General features: G+C 43.6%; 1 protein-coding gene across 1 annotated transcript in view; it reads left to right on the top strand.

The window, feature by feature from the left end:
* The window catches only part of CCNB3 (cyclin B3), a 79,456-nt gene that overhangs the window by 40,396 nt on the left and 15,425 nt on the right, over nucleotides 1-23,635 (top strand). The window contains 5 exon segments of the mRNA XM_012471695.2: nucleotides 5,615-5,752; nucleotides 15,553-15,708; nucleotides 16,518-16,667; nucleotides 22,038-22,168; nucleotides 22,419-22,506. Coding sequence (XP_012327118.2) covers nucleotides 5,615-5,752; nucleotides 15,553-15,708; nucleotides 16,518-16,667; nucleotides 22,038-22,168; nucleotides 22,419-22,506 — 663 coding nt within the window.

Raw genomic sequence — 23,635 nt, 5'->3', positions numbered from 1 at the left:
TATTTTATTTAAAAGCAAAACATTTTAAAAATATGTTCCTTTTCTTTGATTTATCCTTTTATTGTCAATTTCTAGATTTATTTCATTGTGTATTGAACATGTGACCTGAATGATAATTTCTTTCTTAAAGTTAATAAGGTTTTCTTCATGGTTTTAGATATAATAAGTTTTTATAAATGATTCACTGAAGAACTGTATTCTATATAGGGTACAATGATCATTATATTAATTTTTGGCTTAATAATTATATAATTTATATGCTAATTTATTTTTTCTAATTTATCAAAGCCTAAGAGTAGTATGGTAACTACTCACAAATATTATTGTTTAGTTAATTTCTCCTGGCATTTCTTTACCTCTGCTATCCTACCTTTACCTCTCTGACCTATATAATATTTTAACTGAAAAATTAATATGTGCTTATAATATGCATTGTTAATGAAAGTTCTCTGAAAAGGAATTTTGAGGAAAGAGACTTTATTCCAGTGAACAGTTTGCAAACCAGGAGATACAACCTTTAGTGTAAAACAAAGGTGTGCTCCTGAGAAAAAATTAAGCGTTTAGGTTTTCCAAGTTCCCACCCAGGTTGCCAATTAGGTATATTCATGCAAATGAAATATTCAAATTTACTTAGTTCTGATTGGTATATGGTATACACAGCTGAGTTCTGATTGGTTGATATAGCTGAGCCCTGATTGGCCAATGCAGATGAATTCCAAAAGTCTCAAAGTTAAAAAGGTGTGAGTTTTCTGTAGACCTCTGAGCATCTATATGACCTCTAGTCAGCAAATGGTCACTTGGCTGTATTTTAAATTTAGGCCCAGTTAGCCACCGAGGATCCATCCAGAAGGATTGGCTGTTTCAGGTTTACAGTTGTTCACAGTGTATATGTGTAAGTGTTCATATGTGTGTGTGTGTTTTTAATAATCCTTTTCTCCTAACTCTGGGTTAGCAACTATAAATCGTTTAGGGTGTATCCTTACAGATCCTTTATTGTGTGTCTTATCACTTTTTTTAAAGTTTTTTTTTTTAACTATCTTTTCTTTTAAAATCCTAAGTTATATGAGCAATACATGAAATATAGCTTTTAGTGGGTGTGGGTTATATGATATTTGGTTGTATGACTAATATGAATAGGTTATGCTGTACACATTGCTCTGGACTGCTTTTTTTAGGAATAAGCCTTGGTCATCTTTCCATATAAGTATAGATCTACCGTATTCTTTTAAACTGCTGCATGATATCCTTTTATGTGAATATAGTCTTTAGTTAACCAACTCTTTAAATAGACCTGGTATGTTAATTTCCCCTCAAGTAAGATGAGATAATTTGCATATTTTATCTTCTTCTGGTTTTAGTTAAAATAGTCTAGGCTTTTAGATCCAGATTATTATTATTTAATACATTATCTTCCCTATGGATAATTATTTTTGACATTTCTAGATGTAAACCTGTTTTCCTTAATTTTGTCTGATATATTGTGAGTCCCTTCAATCTAAAAGTTCATTCTTTCTTTGACTCAGATAAATTTTTATCTTTTATTTTTTGACATTATTACCCTTCTGCCTTTTCTCTCCGTGTGTGTGTGTGTGTGTGTGTGTGTGTGTGTCCAGAATTTATTCCCTCAAGTTATTATTCAATATCTTCAACTTTCTTTTATCTCTTAATTCTTGGAGAATATGTTAAGGTAGCCTTTGGAATAATCAGTTTGGTTTTGGCAATATCTAATATGCTGTTCATTGCCTCCATTACATTGTTTAAATTAGTCCCTTTTTTCATCAGAAATCAGTCTTTCTGGGTCCCAGAATGTTCTCTTTTCATAGGTTCAGTGTCCTCTCAGACCTTGTTGAGGGTCTACTCTTTAAAAGTATATTCCAGTTCTTTGGAGTAAAAGAACTCAGAGCAAGTGTCATAGACAGACACTTGCTCTGATTCTTCAGGACTTTTCTCCTTTAAAAATTACTTGTTTTTTTAAATATATATATATATGGTTGATTTTCTTTGTTTGTATTTGTAGGTGATCTTTGAGTTTTGGAATTTGAGGTGGATTTTGTCAGACTTGTCTCCTAGTGCAAGAATAAGAGTATTCTTTATATGTTCTATAGTTTTGATTTGTCACTTCCCTATTATTTCCTCTTACCTACTTCTAGGGAGGGAGAGCAGTTGTTTCTGAATAATTGAAAGTGTTCTAACCAGAGGCACTTGTGAAGAAAGGAGAGAATCTTGCTAATGTGCTGAAGGGCTTCTTGTCCACATTTGTTGTAGCTGCTTGAAATTACCTAGAGCACTGCCACTGTACTCTGACCAGCACAAAGACTCTCATTTGGAGCCTGATGCTGAGGGGGCTGAAAAACATATCATGTGAAGAATAGTTAGAAGAAGTACAGTTATTTGGTCTAGAGTGGGAAAGATTTATAGGAGACATAATAAGTATCTTCAGTAGTTAAAGGCCTGCCACAAGAAGGATTAGACTTGTTCTATGTGGTTCCAAGTGGTAGAGTTATGTTAGAAGGGTTTCGCCTTACATTCAAGGAAGGAAAATTGCTACAAGTGACACAGCTGCTGTTTTAAATATTTATTGACTCTAGATTTTAACCATTCATTCAGATATAATGCATACACTTTGATGTTACCACTTGATACCAACATGCATGGATGCATGCATGCATAAGTGGCCAAGTGCCTATGTGAGGTACTAGAAAGAGGATATGCAAGCACCGGCTGTGCATTTGCTCACAGAGGCATTATCCTTAGAGAACTGCTGTTTTCCATTCCTAGCCTCTTTTTATTTTTCATAATCACCTGACTGTAATTTCTTGATACTTAACATGGTAGTCATTACTTTTCTTATGCATGGGCTCTTCCCATCCCTTTCTCCTGACATTCCTTTAGTTTCAAACTCCCTCCTCTTCTTCTCTTCTTCTGAGCACTCCAAATGCTTCCATCCTCTGCCTGCTTCCCAGTTCCAAAGTTGCTTCCATATTTTCAGGTATCTTTATAGCAATGCCCCATTCTTTGGTACCAATTTTCTGTGTTAGGCAATTCTTGCATTGCTGCAAAGAAATGCCAGAGACTGGGTAATTTACTTTAAAAAGAGGTGTTAATTCAAAATATTTGAGACAGTTTTCAGTCAATTTAGAGAGTTTATTTTGCTTGCATGACACAGCCTCAGGAGGTTGTGATGACATGTACCCAAGGTGGTCAGGGCACAGCTAGATTTTATACATTTTAGGGAGAAATGAGATTTCAGTCAATATTTGTAAGGTGTACACTGGTTCACTCTGGAAATGTGAGACAACTGGTAGTGGGGAGGGGGCTTCCAGGTCATATGTAGATAAGAGACAAATGGTTGCTTTACCAAAGGAGCTAATCAGGTATGCATTTATCTCATTGAGCAGAGGGATGACTGAATAGAATGGAAGGCAGATTTGTCTTAAGCAATTCCCAGCTTGACTTTTCTCTTTAGCTTAGTGATTTTGGGGTCCCAATATTTATTTTTCTTTTGCAGAGGCTTGACTGGGCATGGTGGTTCATGCCTGTAATCCCAGCACTTGGGGAGGATTGCTTGAAGCCAGGAGTTTGAGATCAACCTGGGCAACATAGCGAGACCCTGTCTCTACAAAAATTAAAAAGAAAAAAAAGTAGATGTTTAATTGGTTCACAGATCTGTAGGCCATATAAGCATGGTATTGATATCTGCTTGACTTCCCTTCAGGGAGCCTGTACTTGTGGTAGAAGATGAAGCAGGAGCTTCATGGCGAAAGCAGGAGCAAATGGGTGGGGTAAAGTGCCACACACTTTTAGACAGCCAGATCTCACAAGAACTCACTGTTGCCAGAACAGCACCAAGCCATTCAGGCTCTATCCCCATGACCCAAACACAATCTCACCAGGCCCCACCTCCCACATTGGGGATTACAATTCAACATGAGATCTAGAGGGGACAACAGCCAAACTATATCAGGCACCAATAGGAAACTAACACAGAACAGATTTCTCAGTAGATCCATGGCCATATTCCAGAAACAGTAGGAACTGTTTCTTGGTATTTCTGTTATTCAAAAATTTAATATATATATGTAAATATAATATATTGCTGAACCATTATATTGGACCATCTTCTGATAATTATTCATCCGTGAAAATATACCTCAGTTTCTCCAGTGCTTCTCATTGACCTACTTTTTGATCATCTAGGTACCAGTCATTAAGAGTAACCTATCCAAGAGGAGGTCCAATTAAGTGAAACTTATGGGGAGGGTAATGTCACTCAATATAAGGAATAATTTTCTATCAAAGCCATTCAAAAAGAGATTGGGCTATATTTGGAGGTTTGTATGGCAGGACCTAAACAACTACTTGGTGGAGATGTTAAAGAGAATATTCACGCATTGGTTGAGTTGTTGGATAAGGACAGATTTTATTCTTGAATCCTAAGAACCCAAGGTGTTGTGAGGAAGAAGCAGCACTGAAAATTGGGTGGAACTCTTGTGCAAATTATGCCTACACAAGGTCTCTAGCCAAGGCCGAAGCCGCCAATAAAATCTAGCTCACACTTTGTTTGCCAAACTGTACATCCTGGCTGTGGGACTGCTGTGCCCTGAGGCAGGAGTAACCTTTGGCTAATTCATATAAATGTATTATCTACTTGATAATATATATGCTTGAAGGGCTTCATTCACCCAAAGAAGGTACTTTTTTTCTAATTTGCAGAAAGATACTGCATGGGCCAGCACAAACCATGGGACCAGGGTTATAGGAGATGGTTTTGTGGAGTTGGTGAAGGATAAATAAGAAAAAGAAACTAGAAATCAATAGCAGGAGGAAGTTGGGAAACCGTACAAATACATGGGCATTAAAAAACATGCCCCTGAATGACAAATCGGTCAATGAAATTAAGAAGGAAATCAAATTCTTGAAACAAATGAAAATAGAAATACAACATACCAACACCTGCAGGATAAAACAGAAGTGGTACTAAGAGGAAATTTTATAGCAAATTTTTATTTTAAAAATCAACAAATATCAAACAATTTAACAAGGCACCTTAAGGAACTGGAAAAACAAGAACTGCTTTAACCTAAAATTAGCAGAAGGAAAGAAATAATAAAGACCAAATGAAATAGAGACCAAAAAATGAAATAGAGACTAAAAAAATACAAAAGATTAACAAAACAGAAAGTTGGTTTTTTGAAACAATAAGTAAAATAGACAAACAATTAGCTAGACTAAGAAAAAAATGAGAGAGAACCTAAATAAAATCAGAAAAGAAAAAGAAGGGAAGGGAGTTATATTATTAATATTTTAATCCCAGTTTGGCTTCTCCAGTCTTTGAGCTCACTTCCAAATTGTTCTATTGGTATCTGCTCTCAATTGATATATTTTAATAGCATATCTACTACCCAAATTTGTAAGGATAGATAATGCCAGTGTCCTCAGAGGCACAGGAGATACACACAGGAACCTAGCTAAAGCAGTTTCTGCATTCGTAGCAGAGTCCCAGCTAGCCAGGACTGTTCCTGATGTTGCACACAGTCCAGGTAGTTAGATCTATCTGGAGGTGACTTTGGAGCTGGATAATATGCAAATCTGTGTCATGTGTGTATTCCTCCAGGTGTCCTTTGAGATGACCCATGAGACCCTGTACTTGGCAGTGAAACTGGTGGATCTCTACCTGATGAAGGCAGTATGCAGGAAGGATAAGTTACAACTCCTTGGTGCTACTGCCTTTATGATTGCAGCAAAATTTGAGGTGAGCCTGAGTCCCTATGGCCTGGAGAACTAATCAGGTTTCTGTCTAACCCAGTGAATGAATATATATTCATATATATTCATTGTTATGTACTGCATAACAATGCTTTGGTCAACGATGGACTGCTTATACTATGGCGGTCCCATAAGAGTATAATGGAGCTGAAAAAGTCCTATCACCTAGGGACTTCTTAGCTTTTTTAGCATTGTAATGTAATGCATTACTCCTAATGGTGATGCTGGTGTAAACAAACCTACTGCACTGCAAGTCATATAAAAGTATAGCACATACAATTATGTATAGTACATAATGCTTGATAATGATATAAACTGTTACTAGTTTATATGTTCACTATACTTTTGTTATTATTTTTTAATTAGAGACAAGGTCTCGCTCTCTTGCCCAGGCTGGAGTGCAATGACGTGATCATAGCTCACTGTAACCACAAACTCCTGGGCTCAAGCAATCTTCCCACCATAGCCTCTCGAGTAGCTAGGACTATAGGCATGCACCACAGTGCCTCACTAATTTCCAAAAAATTTTTTGTAGGGATGGAGTTCTCATTATGTTGCCCAGGCTGGTCTCAAACTCTTGGCCTCAAGCCATCCTCCTGCCTTGGCCTCCCAAATCAATGGGATTACGAGTGTGAGCCACTGTGCCTGACCTGGTTTAGAGTATACTACTACTTACTTTAAAAAAAAAAGGTTAACTGTAAAATAGCCTCAGGCATGTCCTTCAGGAGGTTTTCCAGAAGAAGGCATTGTTGTAGGAGATGACAGCTGTAGCTCTATGCATACTATGACCCCTGAAGAATTTCCAATGGGACAAGATGTGGAGGTGGAAGGCAGTGATATTAATGAACCTGACCCTTTCTAGGCCTAGACTAATGTGTGTGTTTATGTCTTCATTTTTCATTAAAAAAGTTTAAAAAGTAGAAAGCAAAACCAGGCATGGTGTTTCAATGCCTGTAATCTTAGCACTTTGGGAGGCTAAGGCAAGAAGACTGCTTGAGCCCAAGAATTCAAGACCAGCCTGGGCAGCAAAATGAGACCCCATCTCTACAAAAAATAAAAAAGATTAGCTGGATATAGTGGCACGTACCTGTGGTCCCACCTACATGGGAGGCTGAGGCAGGAGGATCCCTTGAGCCCAGGAGGTTCAGGCTGTAGTGAGCTTTGTTCAAGCTACTGAATTCCAGTCTGGGCGACAGAAGGAGACCCTGTCTCAAAAAGGTTTTTTTTTTTTTTAAAAGAAGAAAGCTTATATAATAAGGATGTGAAAAAAGCAAATATTTTTATACAAATTTATACTGTGTGTGTGCTTTAAGCTGTTATTAAAAAATAGTCAAAGTTTTATGAAATAAAAAAGTTACAGTACACTGTTTAATTTATTATTGAAGAAAAAATATTTTTTATAAATTGAATATAGCCTAATTGTACAGGTACAGTATTTATAAAGTCCATGGTAGTGTACAGGAATGTCCTAGGCCTTCCCATTCACTCACCACTCACTCACTGACTCACCCAGAGCAACTTCTGCTCCCACAAGCTCCATTCATGGTAAGTGCCTAATACAGGTAGCATTTTAAAATCTTTTATGCTGTATTTTTACTGTACCTTTTCTGTTTAGATAGGCTTAGATGCACAAATACCATTGTGTTACAATTGCCTACAGTATTCAGTAGAGTCACGTGTACAGGTGTGTAGCCCATAAGCAATAGGCTATACCATATACCCTGGGTGTGTAGGCTGTACCATCTAGGTTTTTGGAGGTACACTCTTACCTGTGATCTTCCCACAATAATGAAAATGATGTAATTCTCATAAGATATTTTTCTTGTTAAGTGACATATAACTGTGTATACATATATTGATATGTACATATATACACACGTGTATACACTTGTGTATATGTGTACCAATATGTGTGTATAGTTACATACATACAAATAATTTTTTTTTTCTGCCACATTTTTTGTCCCTCTTTCCAAAGCAGAGAAGCTGGTGTTGGTTGGCAATGATGGTGTATTTGTTTCCTGGCATCAGCAAGGTTCTTCCATTTTTTATCTGAAGATGTGTTATGTGGGCATCCACCTAATTAAATGGGTAGTTCTTTTTACAGCTTCATTCTGGTCCATGATTGTCTGTCTCCACCATTTTCTTGTCCCACCAACTCCATCCCCATCTGGTGGAGTCTCAATCTGCTTATATAACAAAGTATTATCTAACCAGGGTGCTGGAGACATTTAAGAGAAAATAGCCTGGTGTTGATGGCAATGAGTCTAAATCGTCTAGGTGAAATAGTAATTTGAGAAGTAGCAGTATAAAAGTGAGTAGCTGGCCTTTTCTTCATGACCATAATCCATCTAACTAACCTCTCTGATTCCCCTTCCCTAGGTGCTAACTGATCTTGTTCAACTTTCATTTTCCCTTCAGCTAGGCTAGTTGTAGGAAGCCTTAGGGTTTGGGAGCAGAGAGGTGAGAACTTTTACCAAGGATTTGAAAGAACTTTAGAACTGTAGGTTTGTTTCTGTGTTGGCTCACTCCCCAGCTCCTGCCTCCCTCTCCTCCCCAAGCATTTACTGGCTCTTCCCCCTACCTCTCTCCCTGCCTCACTCTCTCCCTCTTTAACGTGCTTCCTTCCTCCTCTCCTTCTTTCCCTGTCACCTGCCCTCCAGTGGTTGTTTTTCCTCACTCACCACCCCCCCACCCCCCCACCTCCCCACCTGCTCACTTAAGCTCTCCCTCCCTCTCTTCCTCCCTGCATTTGTCCCTTCCTCCTGTGCCAGCTTGCTTGCTCCCTCTTCTCTTCCTCTTCCTTTTCCTCCCTTGCTCACTCCTTCCCTTGTTTCTTCCCTCCCTCGCACACCTGCTGGCTCCCTCTTTCCTTCCTTCCTTGCTTTCTTCCCAGGCTCCCTCTCTTGCTTGGTGGTTAGATTTCTCTCTCCCTGGTTAGTCTACACACTCCCTCCCTCACTGGCTTACTCGCTCCCTTCCTCTCTTTCCCTTGCTCCCTCACCTGCTTTCTCCCTCCCTCACCTGCTTTCTTCCCTGCCAGACTCCCTCTTTTTCTTCCTTATGTACTCTGTCCTTTACTCTTTTACTTGCCTGTTTCTTCCCTCCCTCCTTCCCTTGCCTCCCTCCCTCCCTCCTTCCCTCTCTCATTCCCTCACTTGCTTCCCCTACCTCCCTTGCTCCCTCTTTTCCCTCCCTTCCTCCAAATTTCATAGGATTCCCCTTCTCCTCCCCTTCTATTTCTTTCCCCCTTCCTCCTTCCCTCCTCCCTCCTTTGCTCTCTCCCTGTGTGGCTTGCTCACTCCTTGCTTCTTTCCCTGCCTTTTTCCTTCCCTGGCTGGCTCTCTCCCTAGCTCACTCCCTTTCTCCCTTGCTAGCTCTATCTCTTCCTCCCTATCCCACAGGACCCCTCCCTCCCTCCCTCCTTCTGTACTCCCTCCCTTTTTACTCCTTTCCTCTCTCCCTCCTTCCTTCCCTCCCTCCTTCCTCCTCCTACACTCCTTCAGTCTCTCCTTTTGCCAACCCTCCCTTTCTCTTCCTCCCTCCTTGCTCCTACCCTCCCCCAGTCTCTCTTTCCTTGTACCCTCCCTCCCTCCTTCCTGCTGCCTTCCCTCCTTCCTCCTGCGTTCTCCCTCCTCCTCCTCTCCCTCCCTCCTTGCTCCTACCCTCCCCCAGTCTCTCTTTCCTTGTACCCTCCCTCCCTCCTTCCTGCTGCCTTCCCTCCTTCCTCCTGCGCTCTCCCTCCTCCTCCTCTCCCTCCCTCCTTCATCCCACCTCCCTCCCTCTTCTTTCCCTCCCTCCATTCTTTTTTCCTCCTCCCCTCCATCCCTGCCTTCTCCTCCCTCCTTCCTCCTTTCCTCCCTCTTTCCCTCCCTCTGTTCCTCCTTCCCTCTCTTCTCTCCCTCTGTTCTTCCTTCCCTCCCTCCTTTCCTCCCTCTTTTCCTTCCCTCCCTCTATCCCTCATTCTTCCTTACCTCCCTCTATCCCTCATTTCTCCTTCCCTCCCTCCCTCCATCATTCCTGATTTCCTCTCTCTTATTCCTCACACTCTCCTACCTCCTTCCCTCCTTCCTTCAACCCTCCCTTCCACCTTCCTTCTTCCTATCCTCCCTCCCTCCTTTCTCCTACCCTCCCTCAGTTTCTCCTTCCTTTTTCTTTCTATCCCTCCCTCTTTCCCTCTGTTCCTCTACCTTCTCCTCTTCCTCCCTCCTTTCTTCCTTCCCTCCCCTCCCTCAGTTCCTCTTTCCTGCTACACTGCCTCTCTCCCTCCTTTTTTCTTTCCTCCTTTCTTTTACCCTCCCTTCCAACCTCCTTCCTCCAACCCTCTCCCTCTTTTTTCTACCCTCCCTTCCTCCTTCCTTTTTCCTTCCCTCCTTCTTTCCCTCCCTCCCTCCTTTTTTCTTCCTTTTCTCCCTCCATCTCTCCTTTCTTCTTCTCTCCCTTTCACTCTTTTTCCTTTCCTTCCTCCCTTCTTGTTCCTTTCCTTTTTGCCTTCCTCCTTCCTTACCTTTTCCCTCCCTCCTCCCTTCTTCCTCCTACCCTCTCTCCCTTATGTTTTTCTCCTACACCCCCTCCCTCCCTCCTTCCTTTCTTCTTTTTGCCTCCCTCCTTTTTCCTTGCCTGCCTCCCTCCCTCCCTCCGTCCTTGCTCCTACCCTCACTCAGGTCCTCCTTTTTGGTATCCTCTCTCCCTGCTTCCTCCATTCCTCTCTCCTTCCTTTCTCCTTCCCTCCCTCCCTTCCTCTCTTTTTTATCCTACTGTCCCTTCCTCCCTTTCTTTGTCCCTCCTTCCTCCTTCCTTCCCTTCTTCCTTCTTCCTTTCCTCCCTCCCATCTTCTATACCTCTACCCTCCCTCCCATGCTCTTTCTTTCTATTCTTATTCTTTTTTCCTTCCTGCCTCCCTTTCTTCTTCCCTCCTTCCTTCTTTTCTTTCCCTATCTTTTTTCTTTCTTCCTGCCCTTTCTCCCTCCTTTCCTCCCCCTCCTCCTTCCTACCTTCCCTTCCCCCTCCTTCCTCTTACCCTCTCTTCCTGCCTCTGTGTTACCATCCTTTTTCTCCCTCCTTATTCCCTCCCTCCCCCACTCCTTCCTCCTGTCCTCCCTCCTTTCTCCTCTCCTTTTTTCTTCCCTTCTTTCTTCTACCCTCTCTTCTTCCCTCCTTCCTTTCTCCCTCCCTTTCCCTTGCTCCCTCCCTCACTTCTTGCTTTCCTCCCTCCGTTGTCCTCCTACCCTCCCTCAGTCCCTTTTTTCTTCTACCTTCCCTCCCTTTCTCCTTCCTCCTACCCTTTGTCTCTCCCTTCTTCCTCATTTTCTTCCTCCCTGCTTCCCCCTTCCCTCCCTTCCTCCTCATACCCTTCTTCTTTTTGTCCTTCCTCCTACCTTCCCTCCTACCCTCCTTCCTCCTACCCTCTCTTCCTCTCTTACTTTCTTTTTCCCTCCCACCCTCCTTCCTTCTTTCCACCCTTAATCCCTGGTTCTTCCAACCCTTTTTCCTTTTCTCCCTTTCTCCTTTTTCTCCCTTTCCCTCCTTCCTTCCTCCTTCCCTTCCTCTATCCCTCCTTCTTTCTTTCTGCCCTCCTTCCTCTTTCCCTCCCTTCATTCTTCTTTCTTCCTACCCTCCCTCCTTGTCTCATATCTCCTTTTCTCTCTCCGTCCTTCCTGCTTCCCTCTCTCCCTCTTTTTTTCTATCACTCCTTCCTTCCCTCCCTCCTTCCTTCCGTCCTTCCTCCTATCCTCCCTTCTTCCCTCTTCCTTTCCTCCCTCCCTTCATCTCCCTCTCTCAGGCTCTCCTTTATCCTGCCCTCTCTCCCTTCTTCTTCTTACCCTCCCTCCCTTTGTCCTTCCTCCTACCTTTACTTCCACTCTCCTTCCTCCTACTCTCCCTTCCTTCCCCCCTTTCTCCTTCCTTCTCTTCCTCCCCTTCCTCCTTTTTACCCTCAGTACCTGCTTCTTCCCAGCCTCCCTTCCTTTCTTTATTTCTTTCTTCCTTTCTTCTTCCCTTCCCTCCCTCCTTCCTCCTTCCTTCTCTCTCTGTTTCCCCCTTCCTTCCTTCTCTTCTTTTTTTCTTCCTCTCTCCATCGTTCCTTCTACCCTTTCTCTCTCCCTTCTTTTTTCTTTTCTTCCTCCTTCTCTTCTTTCTTTCTCCCTCCTTCTCCTGTTCCTCCTTTCCTCCCTCTCCCCCTCGTTTCCTCCCTCTTTCCTTTCATTCTTCCTTCCTCCTACCCTCCCTTCTCTCATTTTTCCTTTTCTCCCTCCTTCCTGCTTTTCTCCCTTTCTTTCTCCTTTCCCTTCCTTTCCTTCTTTCTTCTACCCTCCCTCCCTACCTTCTTCAGTGTACCCTCCCTTTCACCCTCCATTCTCCTATTCTCCCTTTTATCCTCCTTCCTCCTTGTCTCCCTCCCTCCTTCCTCCTTGTCTCCCTCCCTCCTTCCTTCTTGCCTTCCTTCCTCCCTCCTTCTCTCCCTCCTTCCTTTCTCCTTCCTTTTTGCCTCCTTCCTTCTCTCCTTCCTTTCTCTCTGTGTCTCTGATTCCTTTTACCCTCCATCTCTCCCTCTTCCCTCCCTCTCCCTTCTTCCTCCTATCCTTTCTTTCTCCCTTCTTCTTCCATCTCTCCTTTTCTTTCTCCTTCCCTCCCTCCTTCCTCCTTGCTTACCTCCCTTCGTCCTCCTAACCTCCCTTTCTCCCTCTTCCTCCTACCTTCCCTCTGCACCCTCCTGCCTCCTCTGCACCGTACTTCCCCCCTCCTTTTTCCTCCTTCCTTCTCTCCCTCCGTCCCTTTTATCTCCTTCCCTTTCTCCCTCCCTTTTTCCTCCCACCCTTCCTCCCTCTCACCTTCCCCCTATTTTCTTCCACTGTCCTTCCTCCTACCCTCCTTTCCTCCTTCCTTCCTCTCTTCCTCTTTCCCTCCCTCCCTCCTTCCCTTCCTACTTCCTTCCCTCACGTTCTTCTTCCTTCCTTATCTCTTTCCTTCCTCCTACCCTTTTTATCCCTTTCCTACCCTCCCACCCTCCTCCTATCTACCCTTCTTTCCTCCCTCCCTTCTTCCTCCTCCCTTCCTTCCTTTTACCTTCCTTTAGTCCCTACTTCCTCCTATCTTTCTCTCTCCTTTTTTCTCCCTCTCTCTTCTTCTCCTCCCTCCCTCCTCTTTTCCTCTCATTCTCCCTCTTCGTCCTACCCTCTCTTTTTCTTCCTACTTTCTTTCCTTCTGCCCCCTTCCTCCCTCCCTTCTTTCTCCTTTTTCTCCCTTCCTCCTTCCTGTCCTCCCTCCTTTTTTCCTCCTTCTCTTCCTTTCTTTCTCTTCCTTTCTTTCTCCTTCCCTCCCTCCTTCCTCCTAACCTCTCTCTTCCTTTTTTTCTCCTTCCCTTTCTTTTTCCTCATTCCTCCTATCCTCTGTTTCTCCATCTTCCTCCTACCCTCCCTCCCACCCTCTTTCCTTCTACTCTTTCTCCCTCCCTCCTTTTTCCTTCCTTCCCTCCCGCCTTCCTCCTTGTGTCCGTCCATCTTTTCTTCCTCCTACCTTCCCTCAGTCCCTCCTTCCTTCTTCCCTCCTTCCTCCTGTTTCCTCCTTCCCTCCTTCCTTCTACCCTCCCTCCTTCCATCTACCCTCCCTCCTTCCATTCCTCTTTTCTTCTTCCATTCTTTCCTCTTACCTTCTCTCCTTCCCTCTTTTCTCCTTCCCTCCCTCCCTCCTTCCTTTTTCTCTCCCTCCTTTCCTCCTTTCTCCTTCCCTCCATCCCTCCCTTTTTCCTCTTACCCTCTCTCCTTCTGTCTTCCTATTCTCCCTCCCCACTTCCTCCTTCCTATTCTCCTTCCCTCCTCCTTTCCTCTCTCCCTTCCTCCCTCCTTAATCCCTCCTTCTTTCCTCTTCTTCTCCCTCCTTTTTTCCTCTCTCCTCCTTTCCTTTCTTCCATCCTTCTTCCTTCATCCTACTCCCCCTTTCTTTCTCTTTCCTCTGCCTCCTCCTCTCCCTCCCTTCCTCTTTCCTCCTCTCCCTCCCTTCCTCCTTCCTCCTACCTTCCCTTAGTCCCTGTTTTCTACTTCCCTCCCTCCATTCCTCTTTCCTTCTAACCTCCCTCCTTCCTCCTTTTCTCTCCCTTTCCTTCTACCCTCCCTTTCTCTTTTCTCCTTCCCTCCCTCCCTCTCTTTTTCCTTCTACCCTTCCTCTCTTCTCCCTACTTCCTTCCATCCCTGCTTTCTTCTTGCCTCCTTTCCTTTCTTCTTCCTCCTGACCTCCCTTTCTCCTTCCTTTTTCCCTCCTTCCCTCCCTCCTTTATTCTTTCCCTCCTTTCTCCTTCGCCCCTCCCTGCTTTCTTCCCTTCCTTTCTCCCTCCTTCTCCCCTCCCTTCTTTTTGCCTCCTTCCCTCCCTTTTCCTTTTGTTTTCCCTCTCTACTTCCTTCTTCCCTCCCTCCCACTTCCTTCCTCCTTTCTTCCTTCTTTCCTCATTTATTCAGTCACTGTCTTTTTCTTTTTCTCTGTCTCAGTGGCTTTTCTCACACATTTCTTGCCCCTCCCTCCCCACCCCATGCCCACCTCCCCTCTTCTCTCCTTACCTCCCTTGTTCTCCGTTTGTCTCCGGCCTTCTCCCTTGCTGGCTCTCTCTGTGGCTTGGAGAGCTATGCTGTGCCTTAGCCTCGGTGGTGTTAAGAACCCTGTGGGTGATCCCTGGCCAACAGAAAGGAGAAGGGAGGGTGGAAGTGGAAGAGAGGGAGGGGTGGGCACTTAGCAAATTCTGAGACTTGGAGCACCCCTCCTCTGTTGGCCAGGACAGAGGGCCCCTACCAAGCCCTATGGAGGAGGGGTGTCTTCCTCTCACAGGATTAAGTAGTACAGAAAGCCTTTTGTTTAGGGGAGGTGTGGAGATGGCATAAGGAGAGACAGGAGACAGTAGCCATTGCTCAGAGCAGTGGAAGAGAGAGGTTCCTGCCCTGGTGTTGCCACCAGCTTGCTGTGTGAACCTGAGCACATCATTTTTTCTGAGCCTTGGTTTCCTTGTCTGCCAAACCAGAGGGTTGGCCCTGTCTGTGATCTGAAAATTGAGAGGGGAAAGGTGGGGGAAGAAGGCTGCAGTGGGTTGTAAGCTGCAGGTAGGAAGAAGAGTTAGGTGCCTTCCTGTGTCCTCATTGTCTCTCCAAACCAATGTTTGACCTCCAGAGGGCAGAGCACTGGAAAATGCTCCCCAGACAGAGGTTCTTCTCACCCTCAGCCTGGCCTGGCCCTTGTCTGACCTCTGGGCGCCTCCCCACCCTCTGCCCACTGCAGACCTTTGTCTCTGCTTAGGCTCCCTCTGCACCTGTCTGCCTCTCCCACTCTCTCACTATTGCCCTCTGCAAACATTCTTACTCATTCCTTAGACTAGGACACAAAACATAGGCTGTTTATTTTCTATCTCTAGCTCCCCTTTCTGTGGCTTCCTTCTGTCCCTCCCTCCAGAGTAGGCCTCAGATTTCCCATTCATGATTCTCAGAGGGCAGATTGCTGCTCCTAGGCCCTGTGTCCCATTATGTTGCTTCTGGCACTGTAAAAATCCACCCCTAGGAGGCCCTATCCTCTATTTGGTGGTGGTGGTACAGTTTTGGGGCAGGCCTCTCCTGTCCTTTCTTTGGTTTAGTTTTTCTGATGAGCCACTCACATCAACCAGAAGCTGGCTCTCAGAGCTACCCTGAAGATTTATGCCAGGAAATGTGATTGCTTCCCATCCTTCGCCCTTCTCCCCTGTGACTTTTACCTCTAAGCAGAAAGGACAGGGCTGTCTGTCTGGTTGTCACCTCCTCTCTTCTCCACCCATAGGAGCCCAACGCACCTTGTGTGGATGACTTCGTGTATATCTGTGATGATAATTATCAGCGAGATGAGGTGCTCAAGATGGAAATCCACATCCTGCACGTCCTCAAATTTGACATCAACATTCCTGTTGCCTATCATTTTCTGCGCAGATATGCTAAGGTAAGAGAGAAGAGACACATCTTCATTCTCCTACTGCTGAGTTACTCTTCTCTATACCGAGTGGCTGCCTGAGTGGTGTGAAGGGGAAAGGGACAACAGGGGGCAGGGAGTTTTCTCCTTCCATCCAACCTCCTAGGTTAAAGGTTGGCAATCTTTATGAAACAGTGGGAGGCGGGCGGGCATGAGTTGCAGATTGCCACAGTGTGCCTATAAGGTTTTGAGGTGAGGACAGAGTTGGGGAGGGGAAATGTTTCTTTGATCAGGGAAGGACACGTGGAAAGCTTTGAGGGTATGCTGGTAATATTCTTATTCTTTGCCTGAGTACTGGTTACAAGGGAGGTCACTTTATAATTAATTGTATTGTGCAAATGTGTGTGATGTACTTTTCTCTTTGTGTGTGTGATAGTTTATACTTTAAAAAAAATAAGTTTAAACAAGAAAAGAGAAAAGATTGTTTTGAACTATGGAACACTTCATAGGGAGGACCAGGTACAGAGTCAGTGGGAAGACTTTGGCTTTTTAAAGGATGACCTGTATAGCAAGAGGGGATGTGGGCCAGTACCATACACACAGTTGATAATTTGATTAAAATCCTAAAGGTGGCAAATCCCACTGACCATTTCAGAATCCCCACTAAGGAGTCTGCTTTTGTGGGTAGGGAAGATGAGGTGAGTTATGGTTGCAGGAGAGAGGCACATTACTCAAACAGAGGGCCACTGAGGCTTGGGATGAGATACTGGAGAGGTATTCCTCTGCTTGGTGCCGGTTTTCTGAATAGATTTCTGAGCCAGTCTTCTCATTTCCTTTAGTGTATCCACACCAGTATGAAGACACTGACCTTGTCCCGCTACATCTGTGAGATGACTCTGCAGGAATATGACTATGTCCAGGAGAAAGCTTCCAAGCTAGCTACTGCCTCCTTACTCCTGGCCCTCTACATGAGGAATCTCGGACACTGGGTAAACACTTGTGAGATAAGAGTATGGGGGTAGAGATTTAAAAAGCACAAGGTCAGCTCAGGGGGAAGGTGTAAATTAGGGCCACAAGAAACTCTTGGGGACAAACCTGCCACCTACTCACAATTATGAACTCTAACACCTGGACAACTTGGAGCAAAGGTTTCTACAGCAATAGTTTTGAATTATGTCATTTTTCATAATCAAAGTATCCTTTGTTCCAAAGAAAACTCACCTGAAAGCCCTATATTACATACCAGACTACTGTGAAGGTACTCTGGTTGCTGTAGAGGGTAGTGTGACCCTACTTCTTATCCCCTGCTCTGTTCGCCTCTTGCTCTTGCAATCCCCTCAGCAAGGCTGACCCCTGAGGGAGCTTGTCGGAATAGGGTTTGAAAAGCACTGAGCCAGAGAAGAGTAGTGAAAGCAACTGACTGTGAGTATAAAAGTGGCACTCAGGGGCATGACTATAGTGTTCTCCTCTGAAGAAGGCCCTCAAAGTCTCCAGCTCTAATACAGATAAAACTCATATTTGATGCTTTCTCGATTTTATGAAAAGTTGAGGATAAAAGCAACTTTAGAGAATTTTGCATTCTTACTGATGGTATGTATAATATGCAATCCAAGTAGCAGAAGTATGCTTGCAAATGCAGCCCCACTGCCCAACCACTCCTGAGCTCCTCCTACCTAAAAATCCTGGAACCACTGAGGGAAGAACCTGTGTGTGCTGAGAAAGAACCACATAAAGTAGTTAGGTGAACTTGGACAAGCCATATTGAAATTTCCTGAAACAGAGAAAGCATTCAATAGATGACAGTGATGATGAAAAAGAATAAATAATACTCATAGCTGGCATTTAATGAGTGCTTAGACAGTGATCTAAGCACTTTGTGTATTAACTCATTTAATCTCCATAACAACCCCACACAATAGTACTGTTATCCCTGTTTTGCAGATAAGAAATAACTCCCATGTTTATACAACTGATGAGAGGTAGAGCTAGGCTTTGGAAACTAGCAGTGGTGTTCACAGTCTAAACCAATTGCATAATCAGGATGGGAATGGCCACAGCTCTGGAGCTAAGGACCAGGAGGCCCCATGCTAAAGCAGGCTTTGACCCTTGGATCCCATGGAAATCCAGTGGACCCTTAAGGCAACAGCTGATGGGTTCAGGGCAGCAAACTGTGTGCCAACTAAGATAGAAATATTTCGGGGTTTTCACACTTGGTGACTAAAACAGTGCGTATCAGCTAAATATCAGCCTGAATCTGAAATCCAGTAGTCTGGCTCCTAAATATCAGCCTGAATCTGAAATCCAGTAGTCTGGCTCCACAATCCTCTATGTTAGCATACTGCCTCTCCTATAGATAAGGGAGGCTTCACAGAAGAGGTGACTTTTGAGCTGGGTCTTAAAGGGTATGTAGGAACTTGTGAGAAGAGACATTCTAGGTAGAGGGAGCAATAATTATAAAGACATGAAGGCATTAGAAGGGAGCGTGACTTGACTTCAAACTATACTACAAGGTTACAGTTAATCAAAACAGCATGGTACTGGCACCAAAATAGATATATAGACTAATGGAACAGAACAGAGGCCTCAGAAATAATGCCATACACCTACAACCATCTGATCTTTGACAAACCTGACAAAAGCAATTGGGAAAGGATTCCCTATTTAATAAACGGTGTTGGGAAAACTGGCTAGCCATACGCAGAAAGCTGAAACTGGAACCCTTCCTTATACCTTATACAAAAATTAACTCAAGATGTAAGATTTAAACGTAAGACCTAAAACCATAAAAACCCTAGAAGAAAACCTAGGCAATACCATTTAGGACATAGGCATGGGCAAAGACTTCATGACTAAAACAGCAAAAGCAATGACAACAAAAGCCAAAATTGACAAATGGGATCTAATTAAACTAAAGAGCTTCTGCACAGCAAAGGAAACTATCACCAGAGTGAACAGGCAACGTACAGAATGGGAGAAAATTTTTGCAGTCTACCCATCTGACAAAGGGCTAATATTCAGAATCTACAAAGAACTTAAACAAATTTACAAGAAAAAACCCCATCAAAAAGTGGGCAAAGGATATGAACAGACACTTCTCGAAAGAAGACATTTATGCAGCCAAAAAACATGAAAAAAAGCTCATCATCACAGGTCATTAGAGAAATGTAAATCAAAACCACAGTGAGATACTATCTCACGCCAGTAAGAATGGTCATCATTAAAAAGTCAGGAGACAACAGATGCTGGTGAGGATGTGGAGAAATAGGAATGCTCTTACACTGTTGGTGGGAATGTAAGTTAGTTCAACCATTGTGGAAGACGGTGTGGCGATTCCTCAAGGGTCTAGAAATAGAAATACCATTTGACCGAGCAATCCCATTACTGGGTATATATCCAAAGGATTATAAATCATTCTATTATAAAGACACATGCACATGTATGTTTATTGCAGCACTATTCACAATAGCAAAGACTTGGAACCAACCCAAATGCCCATCAGTGATAGATTGGATAGAAAATGTGGCACATGTACACCATGGAATACTATGCAGCCATAAAAAAGGATGAATTCATGTCGTTTGCCAGGGACATGGATGAATCTGGAAACCATCGTTCTCAGCAAACTGACACAAGAGCAGAAAACCAAACATCACATGTTCTCACTCATAAAGTGGGTGTTGAACAATGAAAACGCATGGACACAGGAAGGGGAACATCACACACAGGACCTGTCAGGGGATGAGGGGCTAGGGGAGGGATTCCATTAGGGGAAATAGCTAATGTAAATGATGGGGTAATGGATGCAGCAAACCATCATGGCATGTATATACCTATGTAACAAACCTGTATGCTCTGCACATGTATACCAGAACTTAAAGTATATATTAACAAAAAAAAAAGAAAAAAATAACAGCGGGGTAAGATGTTAACAATGGGTAAACTTGGGTGAAAGAAAAATGGGTGTTATTTGTATATGTTTACTTTTATAACATTTTTACTTTAATATTAATATTTAAAAAAAGATGGAAGCAGCCAGGCGCAGTGGCTCACACCTGTAATCCCAGCACTTTGGGAGGCCGAGGTGGGTGGATCACTTGAGGTCAGGAGTTCGAAACCAGACTGTTCAACATGGTGAAACCCCGTCTCTACTAAAAATACAAAATTAGCTGGGCATGGTGGTGCATGCCTGTAATCCCAGCTACTCGGGAGGCTGAGGCAGGAGAATCGCTTGAACCTGGGATGCGGAGGTTGTACTGAGCCAAGATCGTGCCACTGCACTCCAGCCTGGGCAACAAGAGCAAAACTCCATCTCAAAAAAAAAAAAAAAAAAGACGGGAGCATGTTGTATTTGGGGCACAATAAGGCATCCCCTATGGATAGAGCAGAGAGTATGGTAAAAGGAGAGGTGCTAATGATGTTAATAGTGACAGATGAGACCAGAATGGTAGATTGTGGTCAGATTGTGAATGAAAGGCCTTGTATGCCATGCTGAGAGACCACTTTACACTAGGACATTGAACGTTTTTTAGGCAAGGAAGTGACCTGCTCCTGTTTGTGTGTTTTAGAAACAGTACTGGTACAGCAATATAGAAGAAGGTAGAGTAGATGAGAGAGAGTATGAAGGTGGGAACACCAGTGAGTAGGCTATTGTAACATAGTCAAGGTGAAGCACTGAGGGTCTGAACTGACAGTGGCACTGGGGCCTTTTAATCTTATTTAACACACCCAGTCTACTCCATTACCCCTTGTGTTACTCCCCTACTCAGCATGCCAATGACCGCACTTTACCTGTGGTGGTCGTTTTCAAACAGTATTTGGGGGAGCCCTGGTTTTCCTGCAGAAGTGTCTCAGGGACCATGTAAAAGATAAAGGGGTCCAAATTTGTGGGCTTCTTAGCTCCTACCCCCACTTCCAGGTAAGATATTTGGGCTTCCAGGTAAGACACTTGAGAAAAAGGAGTTCAAGGAAAATAATCTAAGACATTTTTTGAGGAAACCACTGACTTATAAATCCTCTTTCTTTCTCTATCTTTTGAGCTCCCCCCTTCACCACCCATTGTGGACATGCTCTTCTCTGTGAAGCTTTCTGTGACTTTCCCGACAGAGTTCATGGGTCCTGCTGCTCTGTTCCTCCAGTATGCTATGCTCACTTCCATTGTAGCACTTATCACACATTTTGTAACTCTCTGTTTGCACGTCTGTCTCCTCTACTAGACTAGAGACTCCTCAAGGGCAGATGCCTCATTCATTTTTATGTTCCCAGGATCCTACATATAGATTTTGGTAGTCCTAGCTAGCATTGTTTGGGTACTTACTATGTGTCAGACTCTGTTCTAGCACTTACTATGTGCCAGACTTTGTTCTATGTGTGATACACACACACACACACACACACATACACACACACACTTAATCCTATGATGGAATTACTGTAATAATCCCCATTTGGCAGATTGGAAAACTGAGGCCCCAAGAGGTTAATTAACTGGCTCAAGGCCAAGCTGTTAGGGGAACTGAAATTTGACCTGAAGCATTTTGCCTCCAGGACCTCTGCTCTTAAACACTGCTATACCACTTCTGCCACATGATAAGGATTCTTAGCTGAGTGAGAAAATGAACCCGTTGAATGATAGCTGTTAGAGCCAGAGAGGAGGATCCACCTTAAGTTCATGTTGGCTGTTGAGTTGGGACCTAAACTTTGTTTTGGGGTTTACCTGGCCGTTAGCTCTGGACCTAAGAGTGAGTATATTACAAAATCAGTCCTGTTCCTTAGGACTGGTAGATTTCTATTTACATGAACATCTGTGACCAGGGCTAATATATATATTTTTAAGAGATGGAGTCTTGTTCTGTTATTCAGGCTGGAGTTCAGTGGTGCAATCATAGCTCACTGCAGCCTCGAACTCCTGGGCTCAAGCAATCCTCCTGCCTCAGCCTCCCAAGTAGCTGAGACTATCGGTGCATACCACCATGCCCAGCTAATTTTTAAAATTTTTTATAGAGATAGGGTTTTGCCATGTTGCCCAGGCTGGTCTTGAATTCCTGGGCTCAAGCAGTCCTCCTGCCTCGGGCTCCTAATGTGCTGAGATTACAGGCTTGATCCCTACCATGCCTGGCCAAGAGCTAATATCTAACTTGTACATATGGATATAGCCATCCCAGTAGTTTGTAGCTGGAACCTATTCTTCTAGATAGCATAGTATAATTATTGATCAGTGCCCATACTGTGTGAATCTTTGAAATGTTTTGAATGTCATCTCTGCTTAAACCATATATGGGAAGCTTGGATTTGAGATAGCAGAGATGGAGGAAGGGTGTGCTTCCTATATTAGAAATCACTATTCGTGCTGCTTCTTCCAGGTTCCCATCCTGGAGTATTACAGTGACTACAAGATCTCTGAGCTTTACACTACGGTCAGACGGCTGAACAAACTGCTGACTTTCACTTCTTACTGTAATCTCAAGACTGTGTATAACAAGTATTCTCACCCGTAAGTACCAAGCCTCAGCTGAGGTTGAGTTTGTGTTCATTCATGGGGAAGCTTTAAAATACTAGCCTCACTTAAGAGACTAGGCCCAGACTAGCCTCACTTAAGAGAAGATTCAGGCACTTTTTACCTTCTTTTCTACTCTAGGGTTAAAGCAAGATAGGGAACCAAGGGCCCTGTGTTCCATTTGTTTCATGGAGCCTGATTGTCTTTGCCCTATTCTGTACTGAGCAGACCCTTCTTCCTTTTGCAGGGTCTTCTTTGAAGTCACCAAAATCCCCACCTTGGATATGTCGAAGCTGGAGGAGATTCTGAACTACGATTGTATGGCTGAGAGCCCGGTATTTTAGCATCAGCTTCAGGGCCAGGCATGGATGTTAATAGGGTATCTTTATTCTGTTTGAATTGGTCTTTTGATCGCCTTTATTCATTTTTCCTCTCTGTTTGTCTTTTCCCTAACTGATAATGCTATAAATATTTATGTTGTTTGTTTTTATGAAAGAAAAAAATATTGTCATATTTGACTAGAAATTTAATAAAATATTAATGGTTGTTGTTAAAATGGCTCACATCCCCTCTTATTGTTCAGGAGCCCCATGCACAGCTCGAGAATTTTTTTTTCTTCCTAGTCAACGCTGAGCCCCAGAGCCTAGATTACCCAATTTCCTCTTCTGTTTAGAAGCCTTCTCCTCATGGGAAGAGGAATTGAGCTAACTGAACTGATAGATGGATCTATAGAAGGAGGATTCTGTGGGGGTGGTGCCCAGTTCAAGGAGAAAGCTCCTTACCTGACAGGCAGGCCTCACTGGTCAGAGCTGGGCAGCTGGCAGTGTAGGATAATACCCTTTGGTCTCAATCTCAGGTATTTTGCTTTCTTTGCTTCTTCCTAGATGGCAAAAAGTTGGGGATCGGAATTTTAATCTAAATGTAGCCTTGCTTTGAGTTAGGCAGCTTTTTAGAGTCTTAATTTGAAAATACTCTTGGAATGATATGTGCTAAAACCATTTTTGGCCTTGTCTTTTGCCAAGAGAAGAAATTCCTACCTGTGAAATCAGCAAGGTGTCCCATGAATGCAAGCATCAACTACTTGCACAATCTTGAATTCATATAGCATTAAGAGGTTCTGAGTTTTTTCTCACTCTGCCCTACCTTTGGGGTGGTGTGTACTGGGACAGTTACTTAAGTTGTTAATAGAGGAGTGGAACATCCACTATGCCAGTTGTTCAAGAGCCACTACCTCAGTCTCTCAGTCTCACCCCAGGACCTCCCCACAATCCAGCAAGTAATGTCTATCACAGCAGGAGACTTCTAGGACTCTATTCTACTATTGTAGCTTGCAATTATCCTGATTGGTCTGTGGCCATTTGTTACCACTTGTCAAATATTTTGACTATCAGTCCTGGAGGGTGGACATTTGGTGGAGAGGACAATCAAGGAAGGAGTTATGGGGAAAATGCCTCTTCAATTCTG

Source organism: Aotus nancymaae, unplaced genomic scaffold (assembly GCF_030222135.1).
Source record: "Aotus nancymaae isolate 86718 unplaced genomic scaffold, 86718_ANA_hifiasm-v0.15.2.pri h1tg000058l, whole genome shotgun sequence".
In the NCBI taxonomy this organism is placed as follows: domain Eukaryota; kingdom Metazoa; phylum Chordata; class Mammalia; order Primates; family Aotidae; genus Aotus; species Aotus nancymaae.
This window is presented reverse-complemented; position numbering and strand designations above follow the sequence as displayed.